Source organism: Macaca fascicularis, chromosome 2 (assembly GCF_037993035.2).
Source record: "Macaca fascicularis isolate 582-1 chromosome 2, T2T-MFA8v1.1".
Lineage (NCBI taxonomy): Eukaryota > Metazoa > Chordata > Mammalia > Primates > Cercopithecidae > Macaca > Macaca fascicularis.
This window is the reverse complement of record NC_088376.1, coordinates 30843338-30864891: the sequence shown is the minus strand read 5'-3', so window position 1 is coordinate 30864891 and position 21554 is coordinate 30843338. Positions and strand designations below refer to the sequence as shown.

At 33.5% G+C, this 21554-nt stretch overlaps 1 protein-coding gene across 1 annotated transcript in view; it reads right to left on the bottom strand.

Moving 5' to 3' along the window:
- TBC1D5 (TBC1 domain family member 5) overlaps positions 1-21554 on the bottom strand; it is a 564828-nt gene that overhangs the window by 349687 nt on the left and 193587 nt on the right. Inside the window, exon 4 of the mRNA XM_074030923.1 lies at positions 3063-3194. Within this exon, the coding sequence (XP_073887024.1) occupies positions 3063-3159 (97 nt within the window). The 5' untranslated portion in view covers positions 3160-3194. The remainder of the gene's footprint in view (positions 1-3062; positions 3195-21554) is intronic.

Sequence of the window (21554 nt, the reverse complement as noted above, 5' to 3'; positions counted from 1 at the left end):
CTCCTGGTTTGCCTTTTGCCATGATTGTAAGCTTCCTGAGGCCCTTACCAGGAGATGCTTCCTGTACAGCCTGCGGAACCATAAGCCAATTAAAACTATTTTCTTTATAAATTACCCAGCCTCAGGTGTTTCTTCACAGTAACATAAGAACAGACTAACAAAGGATCTACTACAGAAAAATTTCTCTCATCACTGATGACATTCCAACCTCTTATAAGCTTGTGAAAATGATTCCAACAATATTATATAATTAATAGATTACGTACACCTGAATTTTGATTTTATCTTAAATTTAAAATAAAGTGATTACTTCTTCATTTTATTGGTCATTAAAGGTTAAGAACAAATAATCATAAATAGTCTAACAAATATTTTTGCTTTTTTGTTTTTAACTAAATTACTAGTAACTTGTCAGTTATTAAACTTTGATCATAGATCTTGAAATTTTATGTGGTAATTAATGTAAACTAAACTGAATAGAGCACACAGAAAATGTCATATTTTCTATGCTGTTCTCTATTTGGAAAAATAGTTAAAGCAGTTAAAAGTTTAATTCACACAGAAAATATCTCCTAAGACATTGCATATATATCCATATCCAGATAGTTCTTTTTTCTTCGCTCACCTATTTTTCTCAACCATCCATGAAAATAAGCCAATGATACATAGTTTGTTCTCTCCATTCCTATTATCAGGCTGCTTTTTCTAATCTTTTCCAAAATTCTCAGAATCATTCAACAGTACTATTTCTTTACAAATGTTAAAATCCAGATTTGAGAAATTAAAGACTTATCTTGTTTACTAATAGAACCTATGACAAGAAATGTTTTTAAAAATTACACATGATTTCTACACTGGCAAACCATTGAAGTGAAGTGTTTAAATACTTAGAAAATGAGTCATCCAGTAGTAACAAATTCCCTAAAGATTATGGCAGAAATGTGTAAAAAGCTTCAAAATACTTGAAGAAAGCCCAGGGAAAACATATATTGAAATAAACAAACATAATAGAAAGGTGATGATTTTCTTCAAATATGACAACCTCATTAAAATGCAACACATGTTTTTCTGTGAAAAGAAAATCAAAGAAGACGAAATAGATGCTTTATATAAAATATTTACCTATACAATGCACAAAGCCCACTATGGTTAGTAACCTTTATGGCTTTGAAGAACGAGATTATTTACATATCTTTCTTTCTGCATGTGCGTGTGCGTGTGTGTGTTTTGTATATATTTTTAACAGTTGACAGCTGTTTTAGAGCATACAGAGATGCCAAGCTGAATGAGGGTCTTGATTACTTCAAGATTAGCTATCTAAAGTTTCTATTCATTTTAAGTGTTGTTAGTTGGAAGAGTCATTAGTCACTTCCTTGTCTCATAGAACACCAGCATACATTTACATTGTTAATGAACATTTGGGGTAAATGAATTAATGGCACTTTTAAACATCAATTCAGTCCTAATAACTTAGTATGTCATAGAAATGTTAGGCTAGGATATAAACGAAAAGCCTTTTTAGTAAAGGTAACTACTCATTCCTGTAAACAATAAAGAATAAAATTAATTTAAAATGTTTTTTTAACCAGGTTAAAAAAAAAAACAAAAAACCTCAGTATTTAATGAAATAGACCATATAAAAATATGCACTTAAAAAACAAACAACAACAAAAACTACGTCCTCAAATAACCATAGTAATCAGAAAGAGTATGAAATATTTTGGTGAAACTATTTTATACACTTGACACAAAGACATTTACTTTTAAAACACCCACTTACAGAAGTACTTGCAAAATAATTTGATTTATTTAACTATGAATGCTTAAGAGTATTACATTTAAGAGAAAATATCACTAGAAAAGGTGTCATGCTCAGCACTGAGATATTAAAATACTGAAATTGAAATGAGCACTATTAATTTTCGTATTATCAAATCTTAAACATAAGTCTTGAGTTCTTATTTTTAAAAAAATATAAAAATTAAAAAATTAAATCACAAAAATATGCTGGAAAAATTCTCTCCCATTTTCATTAAAAACAACAATGGCATTTGTATGTAGGAGGTATTAAAGATGCACAAAAAGCATAAACATTCTGCATAAAGTTTGTTTTCTAAAGAAATAGCCATTTTAGGTGGGAGTCAATTCTTTTTTTAAATTCTCAAAACATGAGTTAAAAGCAGACCTTGACATCAGTATAAACAGAAAAAAACATTTTTTTGAATAATATAACACACATGATTTACTTTGACTAATTTCCTTTTTATAACAGTTTGTCTGTATACTTTGACTAATTTATGTTTTAAAATAGATCTTACAATCTTGATACCTGCATTTCACAAGTGAAAACTTACAAGCAGTCACTGAGTCAATGAACTTTATCAAATATTTAGTGAACTGCTTAAAAACTAAGGATAAGGCTTCAAGAATTCTTACAAACTCAATTGCTAAGAAACTATGTTATTACGATCATTAAGTAAATACTGAGAAAATAATAGAGTTCTGATACATAAACATTTGATACATTGTTATAATAGGGTAGACCCTGAATACAGTCTACATTTTAACTGTCTACCATTTAAAAATTTCAGCGTATAGATCTTTAAAAATATAACACAAATTTCAGTTACTTTAAAAAAAAAAAAAAAGAGGATGAATCAAGTCTTTTATCCTGGAATAATCTCAATCTGCTGAAGGGGGAAAAAAATCCCTGAAAAATCCACACCAAAAATTTAAGATTCTTTAAAAGATGTTTGACCAAGGCCCTTTCGCATTTCAACATTTTTATGCTGAAGTCATTGTTCAGTTTATTATCTTCTTTTAAAGAATGACAGTGCGTTAAACATTTGGCTAATGCTTCTGTGGATAACTGAAAGCTGGCTTGTTGAAGTATTCATTAGTGTCAAGGGTGCTCTGTACATATCCAGAATAACGTACTTAACATTGGCCTGCTCAGCTTCATGAAGAGAATTACACACATAAGGTGGACACAGCTAACTGAGGACCCTCTGCTAGGTTTACCAGTACCCTACCTGCAAACAGTATTGGCATACAAAACTCACCTCCAGACTTGTTAGAGTAACTGGACAAGGGGTCAATGCCTACTTCTTGTTCTTCTGGCTGCAGAGGATGTCTAGTTTCAGATAAGGAATGATACATTGTGGGAACTGGACAATGTCACCAAAAGTAACTACCTGGGAGGTGAAAAAATACAGAGAAAAATAATAAATTCTTTTTCTGCTATGACTGCGAATAAATATAAGACTGAAACGATTAAATGAACATTATAGACATTACCAAGTTTTTCCCAGCCTCCAGGGACTTTACCTCACATTGGTAGGCTTATGCAAAGAAGGGAAAAAGGTAACACAAAATTTCCATTTCAAAAATTTCTCAAAAATCTGAGCGTCATTTATAATCTTTATCTCAATTTTGAATATTTATTTTCAATAAATATGCTAAATTCTAAAGACAATACTCCCACATTTATAGCATCCTTTTGTTTTACAGCCAAAATAATAAACATTCACAACAGAAACTTTCAAAATACAGAAAATACAGCAAATTAAAATGATTCATGATAGTATTAGCTAGAAATACTAGTGTTAACATTTCAGTGTATTACACATGTACTTCCTGTCTTTATGCTGGGCATTTAAAATACATATGGTTTTAAAATGATTCATAACACGCTAAACATACTTATTATGTAATCTATGAATACTTTAAATTCCGTATTTTCCTCCCCAGTTTAAAAAAAATAATTGTGTGTCTATAATTTCTAATGATTCCTAGCATTCTATATTTAGTCAGCACAATTTATGTAACCAATTCCTTATGTAGTAAACAAGATGTTTTCAGTTGTTCAATACTATAAACAGTCTCAAAAATAAATATCTCTCAAAAATAAATATCTTTTAGCAGTATGTCTGTATCATATCCATGATTATTTCCTTAGAATAAATTCTTAAAATTACAATAGCTGGATTAAAATATATGTTTAAAAAACAAGATTTTGGCAAACTGTGCTCTATAAAGGTTTGTACCTAATAGAACAATTCATCTCCCCTTGATTCTCATTAACAATGGATGTTTCCTCTTTGATTTTTTGAACCAACGTGATAGTCAAATTTTGTATTGTATTTGCTTGATGACTACTGAGATACTGTTTCTCTGACATTTGTTTATTGTCTTTTGTTAATGGAGTTAATTGTTATGACTGTCTTCACGATTTCTGAACATGCTTTAAGTAGTAAGGGTATTAAACCTTGGTTATATGATACATATATTTTTCTCAAAGTGTATCTGTCTTTCAGTTGTATGACATTTTTGTGACATAGGTAACTTTTTATGTGCTCAAATATATCTGTATCTCCAGTATAAAATCCACCTCTGGTGTTATACTTACAAGATTTTATAAAAAACCACCTATATTTCCTTTTGTCATTTTGAAAGTTTTCCCTCTCAATTCTCACTTATATAAATTATTCCATATTGAACAAATTTTGTTTTAAATTATTTTCAACTTCTGAGGTATACTATTTGTAAATTTTATATGTCCATAAGATGCAAATTATCTTCCCAAATCATAACTCTTTCAAAAAATAAACCAAGTTCACCAATTTTCATGCAAAATAATGTAAGTAACATAATCTTTTAAATTTCAGGAGCAGCAAGGACATGAGAGGAAGAAGAAATAATAAGAGTAAAAAGAAGTGGTAAAAGCAAGTCCAAACAAAATGAGTGTCTAATTTTATAGGATATGGTCTTCACCTATGGAGGAAAAGCTCCAGATATGTTCATGAATACAGAAATTCTTGATGACCTTTTACCAAAACAAAATGCCCCTCTATTCTATTTACTTTCTCTCTAAACCATCACCTTGTAAAATACTCATATACATGTTCTAATTTTTATCAGAAGTCTCCAAAACCCTCTACATCCACACAATCACAGTCAGATGTTAATAAAACCTATCGCCCTGGAATTGTGGCTAAAACAATGTAAGCAGAGGATTAAGGAAAACAAAGAACTTTGGTAGCTAACATGCAGTAAGAATATCTAAAGCTATAAATCTTAAATCCATAAATCTAGACAGTTGTCAGTATTTGCTTATGTGTGCCAATCAATAAGCATATACTGAGCACTTGCTATACAGAAGAAACTCTGGAGAAAATAATCTAGTAGAAGACAGCAAAATGTAGATGAACGGTTAGAGTATAACACAAAGTTTGATAAATTCTGTTGAACAAATAAATAAATTCAGAACCAAGGTCCTCTGCTATGCAGCAGTCACCAAATTCAAGTATCTACTGAGGTCAGGCAAAAAGCATTATTATTTATAGTTAACATTTATGCACAATGAATATATGCCAAAAACTAGTCTAAATGTTTCATGTACACTCATTTCATCCTCCTTAAAACCCAATTTATCTTGTCAATTTTATTTTCATTTTACCATAGAGAAACTGAGGTACAGAGAGAGTAAGTAATCTGTCTAGAATCACACAAGGAGTAAGTATTAAAGCCAAAATTGAAGTCATCCTGTTTGGTTCTAGAGCTCACATTCTTTCTCCTACATTAATTTGGCTCTAAATAAGTCAGTGTGACAAAAAGACCAGGTGTAAAAAAAGGGGTATAAAAAGATGCAGCCTATGAATAATTAGAACACCCTTTACTCTGCTTCAGCTTTTTCAAGACAAGCTAGAAATCCAGAATTTTACGTGAAATCTGCTAATTTGTAAGTGTTAGCAAATAATTCAAATTAAAAGAAAAATACTGGGTAGAACAGATTAAACACTTTTCAAAAATTTTTTTGGCCCAAGGGCAACTATTTTAATGTAAGATTCATATTCTCCATATATTCTGATATACTCTTAAAAATATAAAAGCAAACATTTGAGAATGTGTATTTCAAGTTAACTGCTAGATTCCTTAAATTTTCTTTAATATCCTAAACCATGTTTTCATAATCTCAGTAGCTGAATTTCTTATTTTTACAGTACTTTCACTGTTACAGGTTTCACATACCTAAGATAAATAAATAAATGACTTTTGTGTATTTTAAACTACATTAAAAATAGACAAGTGACAAGCAAGGTGCTATCAAAGTTTATTTTTAAAAGGAGTATTTTTTAAACCCTCATCTTTACACTGTTAGAAGAAAATACTCTACCACACAATGATATTTATACATTCATTTAAGGTGCTAAAAAATACCTAACGTCTTTTTGACTCCTTAGAGAAAGTTCAAGAAGTCATTTAGTTAATTTAGCTTAAATTATAATTCTTTAGAACTTAACAAGTGTATAGTAATATCCAATAACCAGAAAACAAAATCAACCAAATACCCCAGTCTACAACCATTCTATATAATCAGGCATCCATTATATCCTAATTTATTATGCCTATAGATTGAAAACGAAACACTGAAATGTTTTTATAATTAAATAAACGTAACCAGCTGACTAGTAATAATGAGTTATTTTCAAGCAATCTGTTGAAGAAAACGTGTGGATAATGTTAGTAGTTTTCTTTTAATTGCGGATTTAAATAACCTAATTCAAAAGTAACTGATTAAGAAGTTGCTGCTTTCATTTTTTTATCGTTTTGTTTTAAAGAGCTATTTTAGCATTCTTGAATCTAAAAAAGCAACCTAAGTGTGTTGGTTACTGTTATTGGGATTACCTTGTGAAATCATAACATAATGTTGTTTTTAAATATGAAATCATTTTCCTAAGAATTTCCCAATTTGTGTTTCATAAACATTCCAGTAAGAGAAAATGATTGATTACAAAGCAGAATATCAAAGATCTTTAATAAATTTGTCTATCTTAATATTTATGAATAAATTTTTACCTGTAAATATCAGACTATAAAAAATTAAGGGATTTTATTTAGTCTAAAAATTTTTAAACAATAACTGTTAAAGTCAAAACAGCATAAACGTAACACTTACAATGGTTCATTAGATCTCTAAATTTGATCACAAACTCCAACTTCTATCTTTGACATGCCTTACTTTTCTCTTACATAGAAGCAAGATACATATAGAGAAAAGAATATAAAGGCCAAAAACATGCCTCTTAGTAGATGACTACTTAAATCCATAATTGATAGACTTTAGTTCTCTTAAATGATATCTTCCTGTTCCTAGAATTTCTCTGGCTGATAAAAATGATGATGATGCCTAAGAATTATTTTAAATAAACAAAAGCAATCTAATTTTTCTGACTGAGAAAGCATAGTAATATACCTTCCACAATCTGGGAAAGGCCCTCTCCTTCCTTTGTTAAACTTACCATAAACAACAACTTTTCCTATTCACATGAGTTCAAAATTCCAAAAAGTCATAACTAATTTTACAATACGGTTTTAGTGCTATCTTGGGCACAGGAGTTCACAAATAGGCTAAAATTCCCATTTAAAATCCAAGACTAATCTTTAAGATAGTTGTACTGGTTTCATAAGTATAGAGGTTAGAGTATTAAATCTTAAAAGTGATCTGTCGGAAAGAAAAGACTTCTTTTGCAAATACTTAATTTTTAATAAAAGGGTAAGAGTTCAGCACTAAAGCTTAGAAGGCAGTTTTAAAGTACACTTAAAAAATCAAAGCAGTATTTTTCATGTAAAAAAAATCAATACAGGCCGCGCACGGTGGCTCACGTCTATAATCCCAGCACTTTGGGAGGCCGAGGCGGGCAGACCATGAGGTCAGGAGTTCGAGACCAGCCTGGCCAATATGGTGAAACTCCATCTCTGCTAAAAATACAAAAATTAGCCAGGCATGGTGGTGCGTGCCTGTAGTCCCAGCTACTCGGGAGGCTGAGGCAGAAGAATTGCTGGAACCTGGGAGGCGGAGGTTGAAGTGAGCTGAGATTATGCCACTGCACTCCAGCCTGCGCGACAGAGCAAGACTCCGTCTCCAAAAAAAAAAAAAAAAATCAATCAAACAATACAAGCAATATCTAAGTGAAAATCTCAAACTATTAGGATTGAACAGATAATAAGTTAGTTTAATAATATTTTCTCTTTTAAAATGGCATCACATGAACAGAACCTCTAGAAAAGGAATTTATTCTGTCTGAATATGAAATCCTATATATTTCAGCTTATATTCTCTCTTTAACTGTTTCTAATACTTAGGCACAGAATTAGCATTCTGAACTGTGTCACTCTAAAGACATTCATATTCAGAAAAGCTCATATAAGCATACTTCATTCATTTAAATTCTTGACTGATGGTAAACCTAAAAGTCAAACACTGAAATGATATGATACACTTTACATAAAGATTTCTCCTATAAGAAAAGTATACCGAAGAGCTTAAATGGACTACTTTCAGAGTCTATTATAAAAGGGAAGAAGGATGCAGCACGAATAAGTATGAGTTCTAGGTAGCACGTATTTACCATGATAGGTATTTAACCAGAAATATGACATTTGGGGTATAAAAGCAAGCTTCTCCAGTAGAAGCTACATTTTCACAATTAAGAGATAGGGTAACTGAAAATCTTGTTTTTAAAAAAAAATTTTATTTAGAAATGTTGGTAGCTAAAGGTAAATTTAATGATTGGAAGTAACAATGTTCTAAAGTCTTTAGTATAAGGGCAGAAAGGAGGAGAGAAGAAAGGAAAAGAAAAAAGAGGGAAAGAAAACAAAGAAAGAGAAAGAATAAAGTTTTATTTTTTAATTCTGTCAATCTTTAATGCAAGAGGGTTACACTGGACTTTAAGTTAATTAAGTATTAAAATCAATCATCTGAAAGTCTTAATATTTAATATTGTTAGATTGTATATCAAAGTAGTTTTATTATTTATTTACTCCAAACCTTTCCAGAATACTTCATTTGACAACAGGGGGTCTGTTTCTCACAAGATAAATGCATTTACAATGCCAAATAAATTATATATAAAAGCATTTGTCTTAATACATGTCATTCAATATTAAACATCACCCCTTGGTAAAACCCTGAAACCTTAACTCATTTTTACCAACCACACAATTTTACTATCCAAGTGTTGTCTAATAAATAGGTATAAGACTACAATAAGGGTCAACATATAAGAACAATGATAAAAAAAAATCAAAACAGATTGAATTCTTATAATTTTCATGCCATCAGCAAAAGCTGTTTAGGGCAAACAATTCACTGTAAATTAAAATACTAGACTCATAAACAATATACATAATGAGAAATATGCAGAATATGAGAGGTTCACAGGTAGACTTAAATATTTTATATTACAAACTAAGAATGCATTTTGCCTTTCAATATTAAAATGCTATAAAGTCATGAGAAAGTGACACTCATGACCACATAAACCAAGAAAAAACTGAGCACTATGAGAGTTGAACTGCCTAACAGAAAGCTCTCCACAGTGTATTCTCATATGGTTTCAGAGATCTCCTGAGCAGATGCTAAAGATGCAGATACTGGGGAATTAGCTTGGCCTAGTGAGCAAAACCAAACCTTTTATTATTATGTAGCCATAAGAAAACACTTTCAATTCTTGCTGTTCCTATTTTATATATTTATATATTATTTATATATCCTATTTTATATAGATACTACCTCTAGCCATTAAACGATTCAACATGGTTTTCATAAAATCAAGCTTAATACAACCCTCAATTAGGAATTACGGAAAAATAAAATTTGAAAAGAGAAAACAGAAATCATAATTTGGTGAATTATATTAAACTGATTATAATTAAAAATATGAAAAAGGAACAAATGGCTACTCTTCATACAAACATCAAATCAAATCATTTTGTCCAAAAAAAAACCAACGAACAAAAATCTCTCCTTGGTGCAAACGTGGAGAGGCCAGGGGTATGTTCAGGAACACCTCACCAATTGTGGGGCAATTCTTCTGAAAGTCCATATGAATCTGTTATTTATCCCTTGGTTTTTAGTAAGTAGTAGGGCTGGGAAACCTAACGAAGTTTTAGTACTTAAAGATAGCCCTTTTGATTAAATAATAACAACAGCAGCAAACACACAGCACTTATTGGGAAGCAAAGCTGTTTAAACCACTACACATATTAACTCATTTAAACCTTACAACAATTCTATAAAGTAGATACTATAACACCTTTTACAGATAAGGAAACCACAAAGAAGTTATGTGACTTATTTAAGGTCACACGGCAAAGCTACCTCAAATGACAACAATCACTTAATAAGTGGCCTAACAAAAATTAAGCCAAGAATTATAGGGTAGTTTCCTTTGTTAACTATAATGTAATACCAAAGAATTCAGTTTACTTTTCTTGCATGTGAGCTGTTTCGAAATGTGAGATATTCAGATAAACAGATTCTTAATAGTTTTAAGGTGTACGCATCTTGTACAGATCACTATCTCAGAGTAAATGCATTACCTAGTAAGGAAAGCAAGTAATAAGTAAGCTGTGGACACAGCATAAATCACATATTCCTCGGCAAAATCATAACTTATAAACAAATCACACTTGATCTTTGGAATCGTTATCAAACAGCCAAAACTGTAGTTGGGGATTTAAAAACATTATTTAAGTCCCCAAATGCTGTAAATTCGTATTTGTACCAGTCACTTTAGTACCAAGTGACATCACTGAGGGAAGATCAGCAGCTAAGAAGCATCACCCAGTCCTTGCTAGCCAAAGTAGCTTACATAAAAACATTTCCACATTCCTCCATTCAGTTTTATGCATCTCTTTTCCTCCTGAGGAGGCCTTTCCTCTTCACTTTTCTAAATCCTGTACATAATTCCAACACTCAACTTTTCCTTTAGGGACCAGCACTAGAAGTAATTTCTCCCTGCTCTTCCACAGCAGTATTTCCCCTGCTCTGATGTGCCTCTGGGCTTGGCAGAAACATACTTTTTTATTGGAATAAGGTTTTTTTAATGGTTCCCCTCTATTTATAGCAAGTGCTAATTTGTTTAGGATAATCTGTGGCCAAAAGATTTCCTATTTACATAAATTTATTTAAAGAAAGAAAGAATTTCATGAAAGGAAAAATATTAAATAAATTATAATAAAGCAGTAGGCATAGGAAAAATCCTTAAGGTGTTATATAATAAATGATTAATGTTTTGAAAATAATGTTATAGCAGAAATTGTCATTCACCAAATTTATTAAGCATTCCTTGATATATCACTTCTATTGTTTACATAAACTGTTACCCTTATCATAAGTAGTTCTTAGCTTATTTAGCTTATCATACCTTTTTGTAAATGCAAACTATGTATTCCTTGAGGGCAGAGAAAGTATTTTTCATTCCTTTGTATCCCCATAATATGAAGATATTATCCTAATAGGAATAAAACCTATTCATTAATTCATCAAAAACACCCAACACAATTATAAATGTGGTTCACGCTACTGGTAAACTAAACATCGCTCTGGGAAGTGCTTACTTATCTCCTCTTTAAGAGGTCTTAAATTCAGGGTAATACCTAACCCTCAGAGTCCACTCTCCCTTCTCCCTCAATATGCTCTGGCTACATAAGTCTTCCTTCTATTCCTTAAAACAAAAATACAGCTCATTGTCTCTTTAGGTCTTTGCACATCCCCATTTCCTCTTCTGGGAACACTCTGCTCTTCCTATCATTCAGGTTATCTGCCCAAATTCAGGCCAGCACAGAAATCTTTTCCTAGAACATATCTAACCCACTGGCAAATCTTGTCAGTTCTACCTTCAATATAAAATCCAAAATCAAAACCATTCTTTACAAACAACCACCCTGATCTAGGTCACACTCATTAGACCCAGAAAAAGGTAGGAAACAGTCGTCTTTAACTTTGCCCTCTGCCTAGAAACCCTCACCTTTCTTGCTGTAGGTAACATGAAATCTGTGTATTTTACTCAACTTCTGAATTGTGCTTTTTTAGCAAGACCATCAGTTATAGGAAAAAGAAGCCACTTGTCATGTTGGGCTGGACTAAAAGGTTACTTCATAAACACACTCGTAAGGTGGGTGAGAACTGTCATAAGTCCTTGTGTTTCATTTAAGTTTTAACTTCAAGAAATTTCTGAGAAGCAAGTAAACATTATTGTTATACAATATGCAAGCTTTACAAAGTTAACCATCCATAAATAAATAATAAAAGAACCACATACAGGTCAATGATGAGAATGTGTCATAAGGCAATGATCAATCAAATTAATAATATTCATGAAAAAAGTTAACCACTGGAATTTCCAACTATCCTTCCATACATTATTAAAAAATAGTTGTTTGATTATAAAAGTAGAGTTTGAAAGTATTTCAGAATAACATCTCGTTTATATTTGACATAAAGTAGACACTACTTTGCGGCTAATCTTTTAAGTCAATTTTATTAAAAATATATACATACATGTACAAACATGATATACTATATAACTAATTCTGCATTTACTCTTTTCTTATTTTGAAAGATGTTTTTATTTTTACTTCAGTTATCTTCTCTTCAGAAGACACTAAATTCTAGATAAAAGATGATGTTATGGAAAAAAGAAATTATATGTATTTCTAAATTTCATATAACACCTATCTCATGACTGTTATAAGGATGAAATAAAGCATATGGGATCATATATCAAAAGCTGCAGTATACTATGGTTCATTGTTGTCATTCCTGGCAATAATAATAAACATTAAAAATTATTCATAAGACAGCAGATGCATTACTTGTTACATATTTTTAAGGTTATATTGATCTCAGCTAAATAAAAACAGTAGAGTAGGAAAAGACTTCTAGTATGTCGTAGGAATAGATATGGATTATACTGTTTGAGATAAAAGATCTGAGTTTTCCATCATATTTTTTTAAACTATGCCATAAGACCTAAAACAGTCACTTAACAAATATATACTGAGCACCTACTATAGCCAACGACTACAGCACTGATCCTCATATCAAATGCAAACTCAATAGGCAGTGAGCTTAATATTATATACTACTTGGTGAAAATTAGCACCATGATAGGGACAGGTGGCAGAGAAATTCTAAGCAGAAAAGGGTGGGTCCCCGACAAAACCCCACCTTCAAGCCAAAATACCTGAAACCTACAGCCCAAAGTGAGAACTTCTATCCCTGTTTTCCCACTTGAATGTTGCCTTTTCCTAAACTACCCATAGTCCACCCTGCCCCTCCATCCTGTGCCTATAATATAGGACACCCAGAACTCAGTCAGCACAGAGAAGAAAGTAGCTATGTGGAGGACTATGACTGAACATGGGAGAGAAGTGGCTTGACTTGAAAGGGACAGCTTTACAGAGGGACAGCTTGAGTAACTTTGGAAAAGAATCCAGCTGAAGATGGCCAAAATTCAGGGGAAGATTACCTACCCACCCCATCTCCTTTCCAGTTCCCCTTCCCACTGAGAGCCACTTTCATTAGCAATAAAATCCGCCACATTTACCATCCTTCAATTCATTCACGCAACCTCATTTTTCCTGGATGCTGGACAAGAGCTCAGGAGCCACAAGTGCAGATATGAAAGGCTGTCACACTGATTCTTTGCCCTTCCTGGCAGAGGACAGCCATCTCATGCAAAAAGGCAGAGAGCCCACTGAGTTGTTAACATTTAAGCCGTCTGCAAAGGGCAGAGCTAAAAGAACAATGTAACATGCCCTCTGGGGCTTTAGAGGTCACAGGCAGCCCCACCTAGACACTGCTGTGGGGCCCAAAGTTTGCTCCTACTGGAGACCAGAAGTGCTCCCTCTGGACTCCGCACTTGCTCACCTGTGTGCTCCCTCCCGTGAGGGGTGGAACTCGGCAGGTCCAAGTGAGTACAGATGGACCCAACGGGCACTGAAGCAGACAGCTGATTCCAGCACTTGTGCACTCCAGTTCCCACCTCGTCTGCTCACATGCTCCCTCCCACAAGAAGATGGAAGCAGAGGGCTGTGTAAATGAGTACCACAAAGGAGTCAAACAAATATCCTTCAGAAAGAGCATTCTTGGGAGAGAAAACATTGTGTACAAGGGCTCAGGGAAGAGGCTGTGCATGCATATTTCATGTAAAGTGTGTAAGGAGTCAAGCTCAGCTGGGTTGATATTCGAGCTTAAGAAGCAGAAAAGGACTGTACAAGGCATGGCTTATAGACATTCTCAAGATTCAGAGCTTTTTCCTAATGTCGATGGAAACTACTTTTAAGTAAAGAAGGGCACCATCTCCTACTACTTCTCCACATTTAAATTTTCTTCGACTATACCAAATTACACACCTCAGCACTTCCATACATGTGGCTCCTCTGCAAGGCACTACTGTTCTTACCTTCTTCGCTTAACCAACTAATGGCCCTTAAGATACAGTTCAAAAGTACTCTTCCTCAACATGCCTTCTCCCAATTTGATTCAGATGCCCACTTATCGTATGCATAACTCTACCTTAACATTAAGCATTCTTTAGTATAATGGTTGGTTTTCCACTGACTTCCATTGTGAGGATAGGGGACCTGTTTTATTAATCTATACTCTAAATTACTAGCACCCCAGAACTTGCAAAAATCATTTATTCAATGAATCAACAAAAACAAAAAGACACGCTTCAGTGTAATTCCCAGATATGAGGGCTAATTGAGCTATACTTGTTCTACACAGAATCACACAAATTGAAATGATTTAGGAGAACCTTGTAGTATGTCAGAGGAATAGATATAGATTATACTGTTTGAGATAAAAGATCTGAGTTTTCCATATTTTTTTTAAAACTGTGCCATAAATAAGACCTAAAACAGTCACTTAACAAATATATAGTGAGCACCTACTATAGCCAACGACTACAGCACTGATCCTCATATCAAATGCAAACTCAACAGGCAGTGAGCTTAATATTATATACTACTTGGTGAAAATTAGCACCATGATACTACATGTTACAATGACATTGAAATGTAGTAATTACTTTCAACCACAACTTTGGACATTCTCAAATCACATAACAAACTACATTACTTAGAATGTTTTCTTTTCCACAAAATCAAAATCCTTTTTGAAATGTCAGCCTTGAACATCATAAAATTATACAGAATGATGAGGAAACAGGCTTATAGTGCATATAAATATGAAAGCATATTAGCCTGCATTTAATTACCAGTTCAAACAACAACCTGATCTAACCTTTGACAAGTAAAATAAATGTTCTGAATAATTTAACTAAAGCAAACATTTGCTGTTAATGCTAGCTAATTATAGTAAGAGCTGGAAAGATAAGAGGAAGAGAGATGACGAAGAGAAAGGAAGAGAAAGGGAGATGAAATTTTTAAATTAAGGTTGAGATCTGCAATTATTCATTGAAACATGATTTTTTTCAATGAATTTAATTCACAGAAAAGGGCAAACTCAGTAGAACACAGTTTCTTTATAAATACTCAGATAAAGAAACATTTCAGTTTATTAGCTTATTTTTTTCAGTCAGTAAAAAATTATTCATCTACCATGGGAACAGGAAAACAAGTTATAGAATTAGGGTACAATCAATCTCTCTCTCAAAGTTTAGTTAAGAAAAAGACCAGGAGATGGGTTGCCAGATAAATAAATATAAGTAAACAATAAAATAAAATACAGATGCCCAATTAAATTTAAATTTCAGAGAAACAAACAATATTTAAGACACTTAAACTAAAAAGTATTCATTATTTATTGAAAATCAAATTTAATAAGGAGTTCTGTAATTTTATCTAACAACCCTACCAGTAGACAGATAATGGCAAGTATTCATGTGAAAATATGTGGTATGACCGCTGTAGGAGCTCCAGGATTAAAAGAGATCTCAAAGGACAAGGTCCCCAAAAGAATTCACCCAAAGGAAGGAAAAACATGCTTCTTCCAGAGCTGTCATGATCGCTACTGGAAAAAACTAAAATGTGTGATTCAGAAATGTACTGACCGAGCTCCACAGAATCTTGTTTTTCAAATTACCCCAAAAATAGGAGGTACAAATGAACAAATTCCTTAGTGGAAACCATCAGCTACCATACAGCAGAAAAATGAAACATTCTGACAAGAATATAAGAGCTGCTGAGTAGAAACAGAGCGTATAAGACTGTCTCGCTCTGTAGCCCAGGCTGGAGTGCAGTGGCGCGATCTCAGCTCACTGCAAGCTCCACCTCCCGGGTTCACGCCATTCTCTTGCCTCAGCCTCCCGAGTAGCTGGGACTACAGGTGCCCACCACCACGCCCAGCTAATTTTTTTGTATTTTTAGTAGAGACGGCATTTCACCATGTTAGCCAGGATGGTCTCGATCTCCTGACCTCATGATCCACCCGTCTCGGCCTCCCAAAGTGCTGGGATTACAGGCTTATTCTTAAACAGTTTTGAGACTACAGATGACCCTTGAACAACATGGGTTTGAATTGCACTGGTCCATGTGGATTTTCTTCTGCATATACCTCACCTGAGACAGCAGGACCAAAACCCCTCCACTTCCACCTCCTTCTCAGCCTACTCAATGTGAAGGCAACAAGGATAAACACGTTTATGATGATCTACTTCCGCTTAATGAATAGTAAATATATTTTCTCTTCCTTAGGATATTCTTAATAACATTTCCTTTTCTCTAACTGTATTGTAAGAATACAGTATAATACATATAACATACAAAATGTGCTAATAAACTGTTTATGTCATTGGTAAGGCTTCTGGTCAACAGTAGGCTATCAGTAGGCAAAGCATTTGGGAAATCAAAAGTTACACATGGATTTTTGACTGCATAGGGGCCAGCACCCCTAACTCCCATGCTGCTCAAGGATCAGCTGTATTATCTTTACCAGTGAAGAACGTAAGTACATAACGTAGGGGGGGGAATCCAAAGAAAATGTGAACTTTGTTAATTTGTTGAGACTACTTTAATATAAAATATTATGTTAACTCTTTCACTCATGAATTAACATAATATTTGAACTCTTGTATTAATGTTAATAATTATACATGATACTGCACAAGAATCTAAGGTATGATCATCTCTGAATGGGACCATAAATTTTGAAAACATTCAATAACGCAAAATGTGAAGAAAATATGTTGTAGTCCATATTAAATGGCCAATTTAATTGATTAGTAGCTTCAAAAACGATGAGCTTACTTGCTGATGGAGTAGAAACCTATTAACTTGGATACACGAGTCAAGAACTCTCAGCATAAATATGCAAATGTTCCAATTGTAGTAGAAGACTATCATTATTTACAGAGGTAAGAAAAATTCCAATTTCCCAAACATATAAATATATACAGACTTTATAAAATTGATATTAAAAAATGATAGTCACTTAAAGTATTATTAAATGATGAACTTGAGTATCATTGCAAAGTGATCTGACTTAGGGGTTTCTCTCAGAATCCATGTTGATTGTAATGGCTCCATTTTTTCATAAAGGAGATTTGTGCACATGTAAACTGTTCTTATGTATTCTAACACCAAAACTGTTTATGTTGTCCATGGAAGAAATCTGACACACATTAAAACGTTTTTATAAGCCCTCAAAATGGGAATAAAACTATTTCAATTTCATTTCATAAGAGGGAAAGATTAAAGCACTGATAAGGTGAAAAAAAGGATACAGGAGAAAGAGGTAATTATAAAAGAATGCAATACATAGTGCTCACATAATATCTTGAAGTCAGAAAAAATAAAGGCTCTATGGTGATTGTCAAAGAATGTTTCAAGACATCAGAGAATACTAAAAAACAAAACAATTCTATAAACTCTACATAGAACAGATACAGGCCAGAAAGGGTATATGAAAAGAAGTAATTAACAAAACTGAATAAGCTGGGACTACAGAGGAGCTACACAAACCCTATCCCAACTCCCAGGGAATTTTACTAGCAAAAATATACACCTCCTTTTCCAATGTATACAATTAGGTAAAAGAGAATAGCATACTATGTCCAAAATTTCATTGAATACCATAATAAAATGTCTAAAAGCTAAGTACATTAGAGTTCTATAAACTTGCCATCCTAATTTACATGAAATCATTGCACAAATAATTTTTAGAATTTTGAAATCTATGTGTAAACTTCAGTAAACAATTGAAAGTAAATGACAAAATGTCATGCCATGCTTTGTCATCTGTGGAACAATGATGCAGTTCAATTATATTTATTGAACAAACTAGCATCATTTGTCTTTCTCTGTGCTAAGAACTGTTTGGAGTAGTGATGATTACTAATATTTTACTTAATGCTTACTAAATGCTAGACACTGTGTTTTATGTGTATTATTATCCCATTTAATCTTCTCAGCAATCCTATCAGACAGGAATCATTATTACCCCCATTTCACATAGGTGGCGACTGAGGCTAGCAGGTTAATGATTTCATCCCAAGGTCACATACTAAGTGGCTGGAAATTGAAGTGAACCTCCTCCAGAAACTCATTTTAAGATATCCTACTGATTTCTCACTATGTACAATGGCACAGGGGAAAGGAACATCAGGGAATAGAGATGAGGAGAGAAGCAACACGCCCTGGGAGGTAGAAAACAAAAAATATACAGACTACACAATGAAAAGTAGAATGTCACAGCAAAGAAGATGTATTAAAAGGAGCTCTAACTCTGAAAGGTCAAGGAGTAAAAATACAGAGGTCTAAAAAGACTTCATGGAGAAGGGAATATCTAGGACAGACTTTGAAGAAATAGTATTTCAACAGGCAGAGATGGATGGAGAGAGCTGACCAGAGGTCAACTCAAAAAAGATTGTTCTGAAGCCAGCAAAATGGACAATAAAATAGTAAATACCTATATTTGCAACAGAGAAAGCTTCACTGAGAAAAAGAAGCTGCAAAATGGACACATAAAATTATATTATATGAAATGCACATTATTAACAATAAAGATTTACATTTAAATAGCAGTTTGCAGTTTACAAAAATTTTCACATATATCATGCATTCTCAATGACAGTGATATTGTCTCCTAATGGACAAGATTGGTGCATAGAGTGGGTGTGGGGAATCGTAGATACTACAATAGTTTATGGTCCTCAAATGGAACATAGTACATAAAGAGCAACATAGTATATCTGTGTATATTTGTGTTATTAAACTTTCGTAGGGGAGGATGACTGGGAGAAGTTTTTCTTTAAAGACTTTTTAGGGGTGCAATGATTTTTTTAAAAGGTTCAGAAACACTGACAAATACCACCTCATTTGATCATCCCAACCATCTAATAAGTAAGCAGGTATCATTTCCTTTTTTAAAAAGCATGAAACAAATAATACAGGAAGATTTAAAGAGATGAACGAAGGAGAAAAACAAGTTGTGCACGGAATGGAATTTTATACATATACACAGCCAATAACATAAAATAATGCGCAACCTCACTCAGAGTTAAAGAAATGTTAACTAAAACAATCAGATGTAATTTTTCACCTATCAGGTTGCAAAATAAAAAAGGTGGACAATACCCAGTCTTGATAAGAATTTGTAGAAATAGGCATTTTGATGCTAATGAACTTGATTTGAAAAGTGCAAATTTTTAGGACGGCAATAACTATCAAAATTACTAATGCATTTAACTTTTGAACCAACAGTTCTATCACTAAAAATGTATCCTACTTATATACCTTCTAGCCAAATCTATGCAGAAAGAAGTTGATTGTAATACTGAAAAACCGTAAGCAATCTAAATGTTCTATAACCCTTGGGTTTATAAATTACGGTCATCAGGCCAGGCACGGTGGCTCACAGTTGTAATCCTTGTCCTATGTAACATATATGGACAGAAGTTTACATGTGCACACATCCTTGGGAGGCCAAAGCTGACAGATCACCTGAGGTAAGGAGTTCAAGACCAGCCTGGTCAACATGGTGAAACCCCATCTCTACTAAAAATAAAAAATAAAAAAAATCAGCCACATGTGGTGACAGGCACCTGTAATCCCAGCTAATAGGGAGGCTGAGGCAGGAGAATCCCTTGAGCCTGGGAGGGAGGTTGCAGTGAGCTGAGATTGCTCCATTGTACTCCAGTCTGGGTGACAAGCGAAACCCAATCTCAATAAACAAATAAATACATATATACATAAAGGTAATCCAGAAATGGAATAATAGGTAGGAATTAAAAATCTAAATGCTCTGATGCAAACAAAAAAAAATGTACACAGCATACTGAAATCAATAATGCTACCTGTATGACCCCATTATTTAGTAAAAATATGCAAATGTAATTTTGCTATGCATTAAAATTCCTGGACACACAAGAAACCAACAAAGAAGGAGGAAGAAGAATTCCCCAACTGTATACATAACTGCACACTTTTAAAATTGGATGTGAGGACTGTTGTTTTTTTTTTTTTTAGAGACAGAGTTTCACTCTTGTTGCCCAGGCTGGAGTGCAACGGCATGATCTCGGCTCACTGCAACCTCCGCCCCCCAGGTTCAAGCAATTCTCCTGCCTCAGCCTCCCAAGTAGCTGGGATTACAGGCACCCACCACCGCACCCAGCTAATGTTTTCTAATTTTAGTAGAGATGGGGGTTTCCCCATGTTGGCCGGTCTGGTCTCGAACTCCTGACCTCAGGTGATCCACCTGCCTCGGCCTCCCAAAGTGCTGGGATTACAGGCGTGAGTCACCACACCCAGCCAAGGATGTATCTTTCAAAAACATTTAATTATAAAAATGTTAAAATGACTTGCTCCAGTTCCTACAATTGTGAAGCAAAACTATGAATAAAATTCCATTCTTTTGGCTCAAAATCCATTGTTTCTTATCACATTACTTTATAAAGCTTACTACTGTTCAGAAAAAAATCATATTGGTGATTAAATATGGTAATGTCTATGGTTCCATAATACCTACTGAAGCATAAATGCCCCTGTAAGTTCTCAAAATGTCTTTCATGATCTACCCACACCTGTGTTCCCAATCTTCCCTTCCATGTCTTCTTAGTTTCTAAAAAGCATCCAGTGTTTTCTTACCTCTCTATTTTCTTAAATAACAAGTCTTGGTCAAGAAATCCTCTCCGAATCAATTCCTCTTTCTAAAACACTTTATTACTTCTTTTTTAAACCGATCTATTCTCATGACCTGGCATATAATAATAAATATTGCTGAATGAATAAAAATATATCCATCGGAACAGATTCTACTAATCACTTTGTAAAGTTAATCTCAAATGCTCCATTCTCTCTGAAATGCTTCCTAACTTCTTTTCATTCAGTTTTAGAATGTTAAATTGAATAATTTCAGGAATGGAGTCATATTTCTGCTTGTAACGGGGAAAAGTAAACAAAACAGGAGGTTTCTTTCTTCCTAGAGAATAAAAGGGGAGGAATACCCTTAAGAAGAGAAAAACCCTAGAATGTATCAGCAACCATTAATTTTTTCCATCACCATGCTTATTTCTATAAAAGAAAACTTCCAGAATCAATTTATTCATTTATTATTTTTTTTAAAGAGACAGGGAATCTCTCTGTCACATTCATAGCTCACTGTACTCTCCAACTCTTAGACTCAAGTCATCTTCCAGCCTTAGTCTCCCAAGTAGCTGGGACTACAGATGAGTGCCACCACGCTTGGTTAATTTTTTTTTATTATTTTTGGTAGAGACGATGTCTCTCTATTTTGCCCAGGC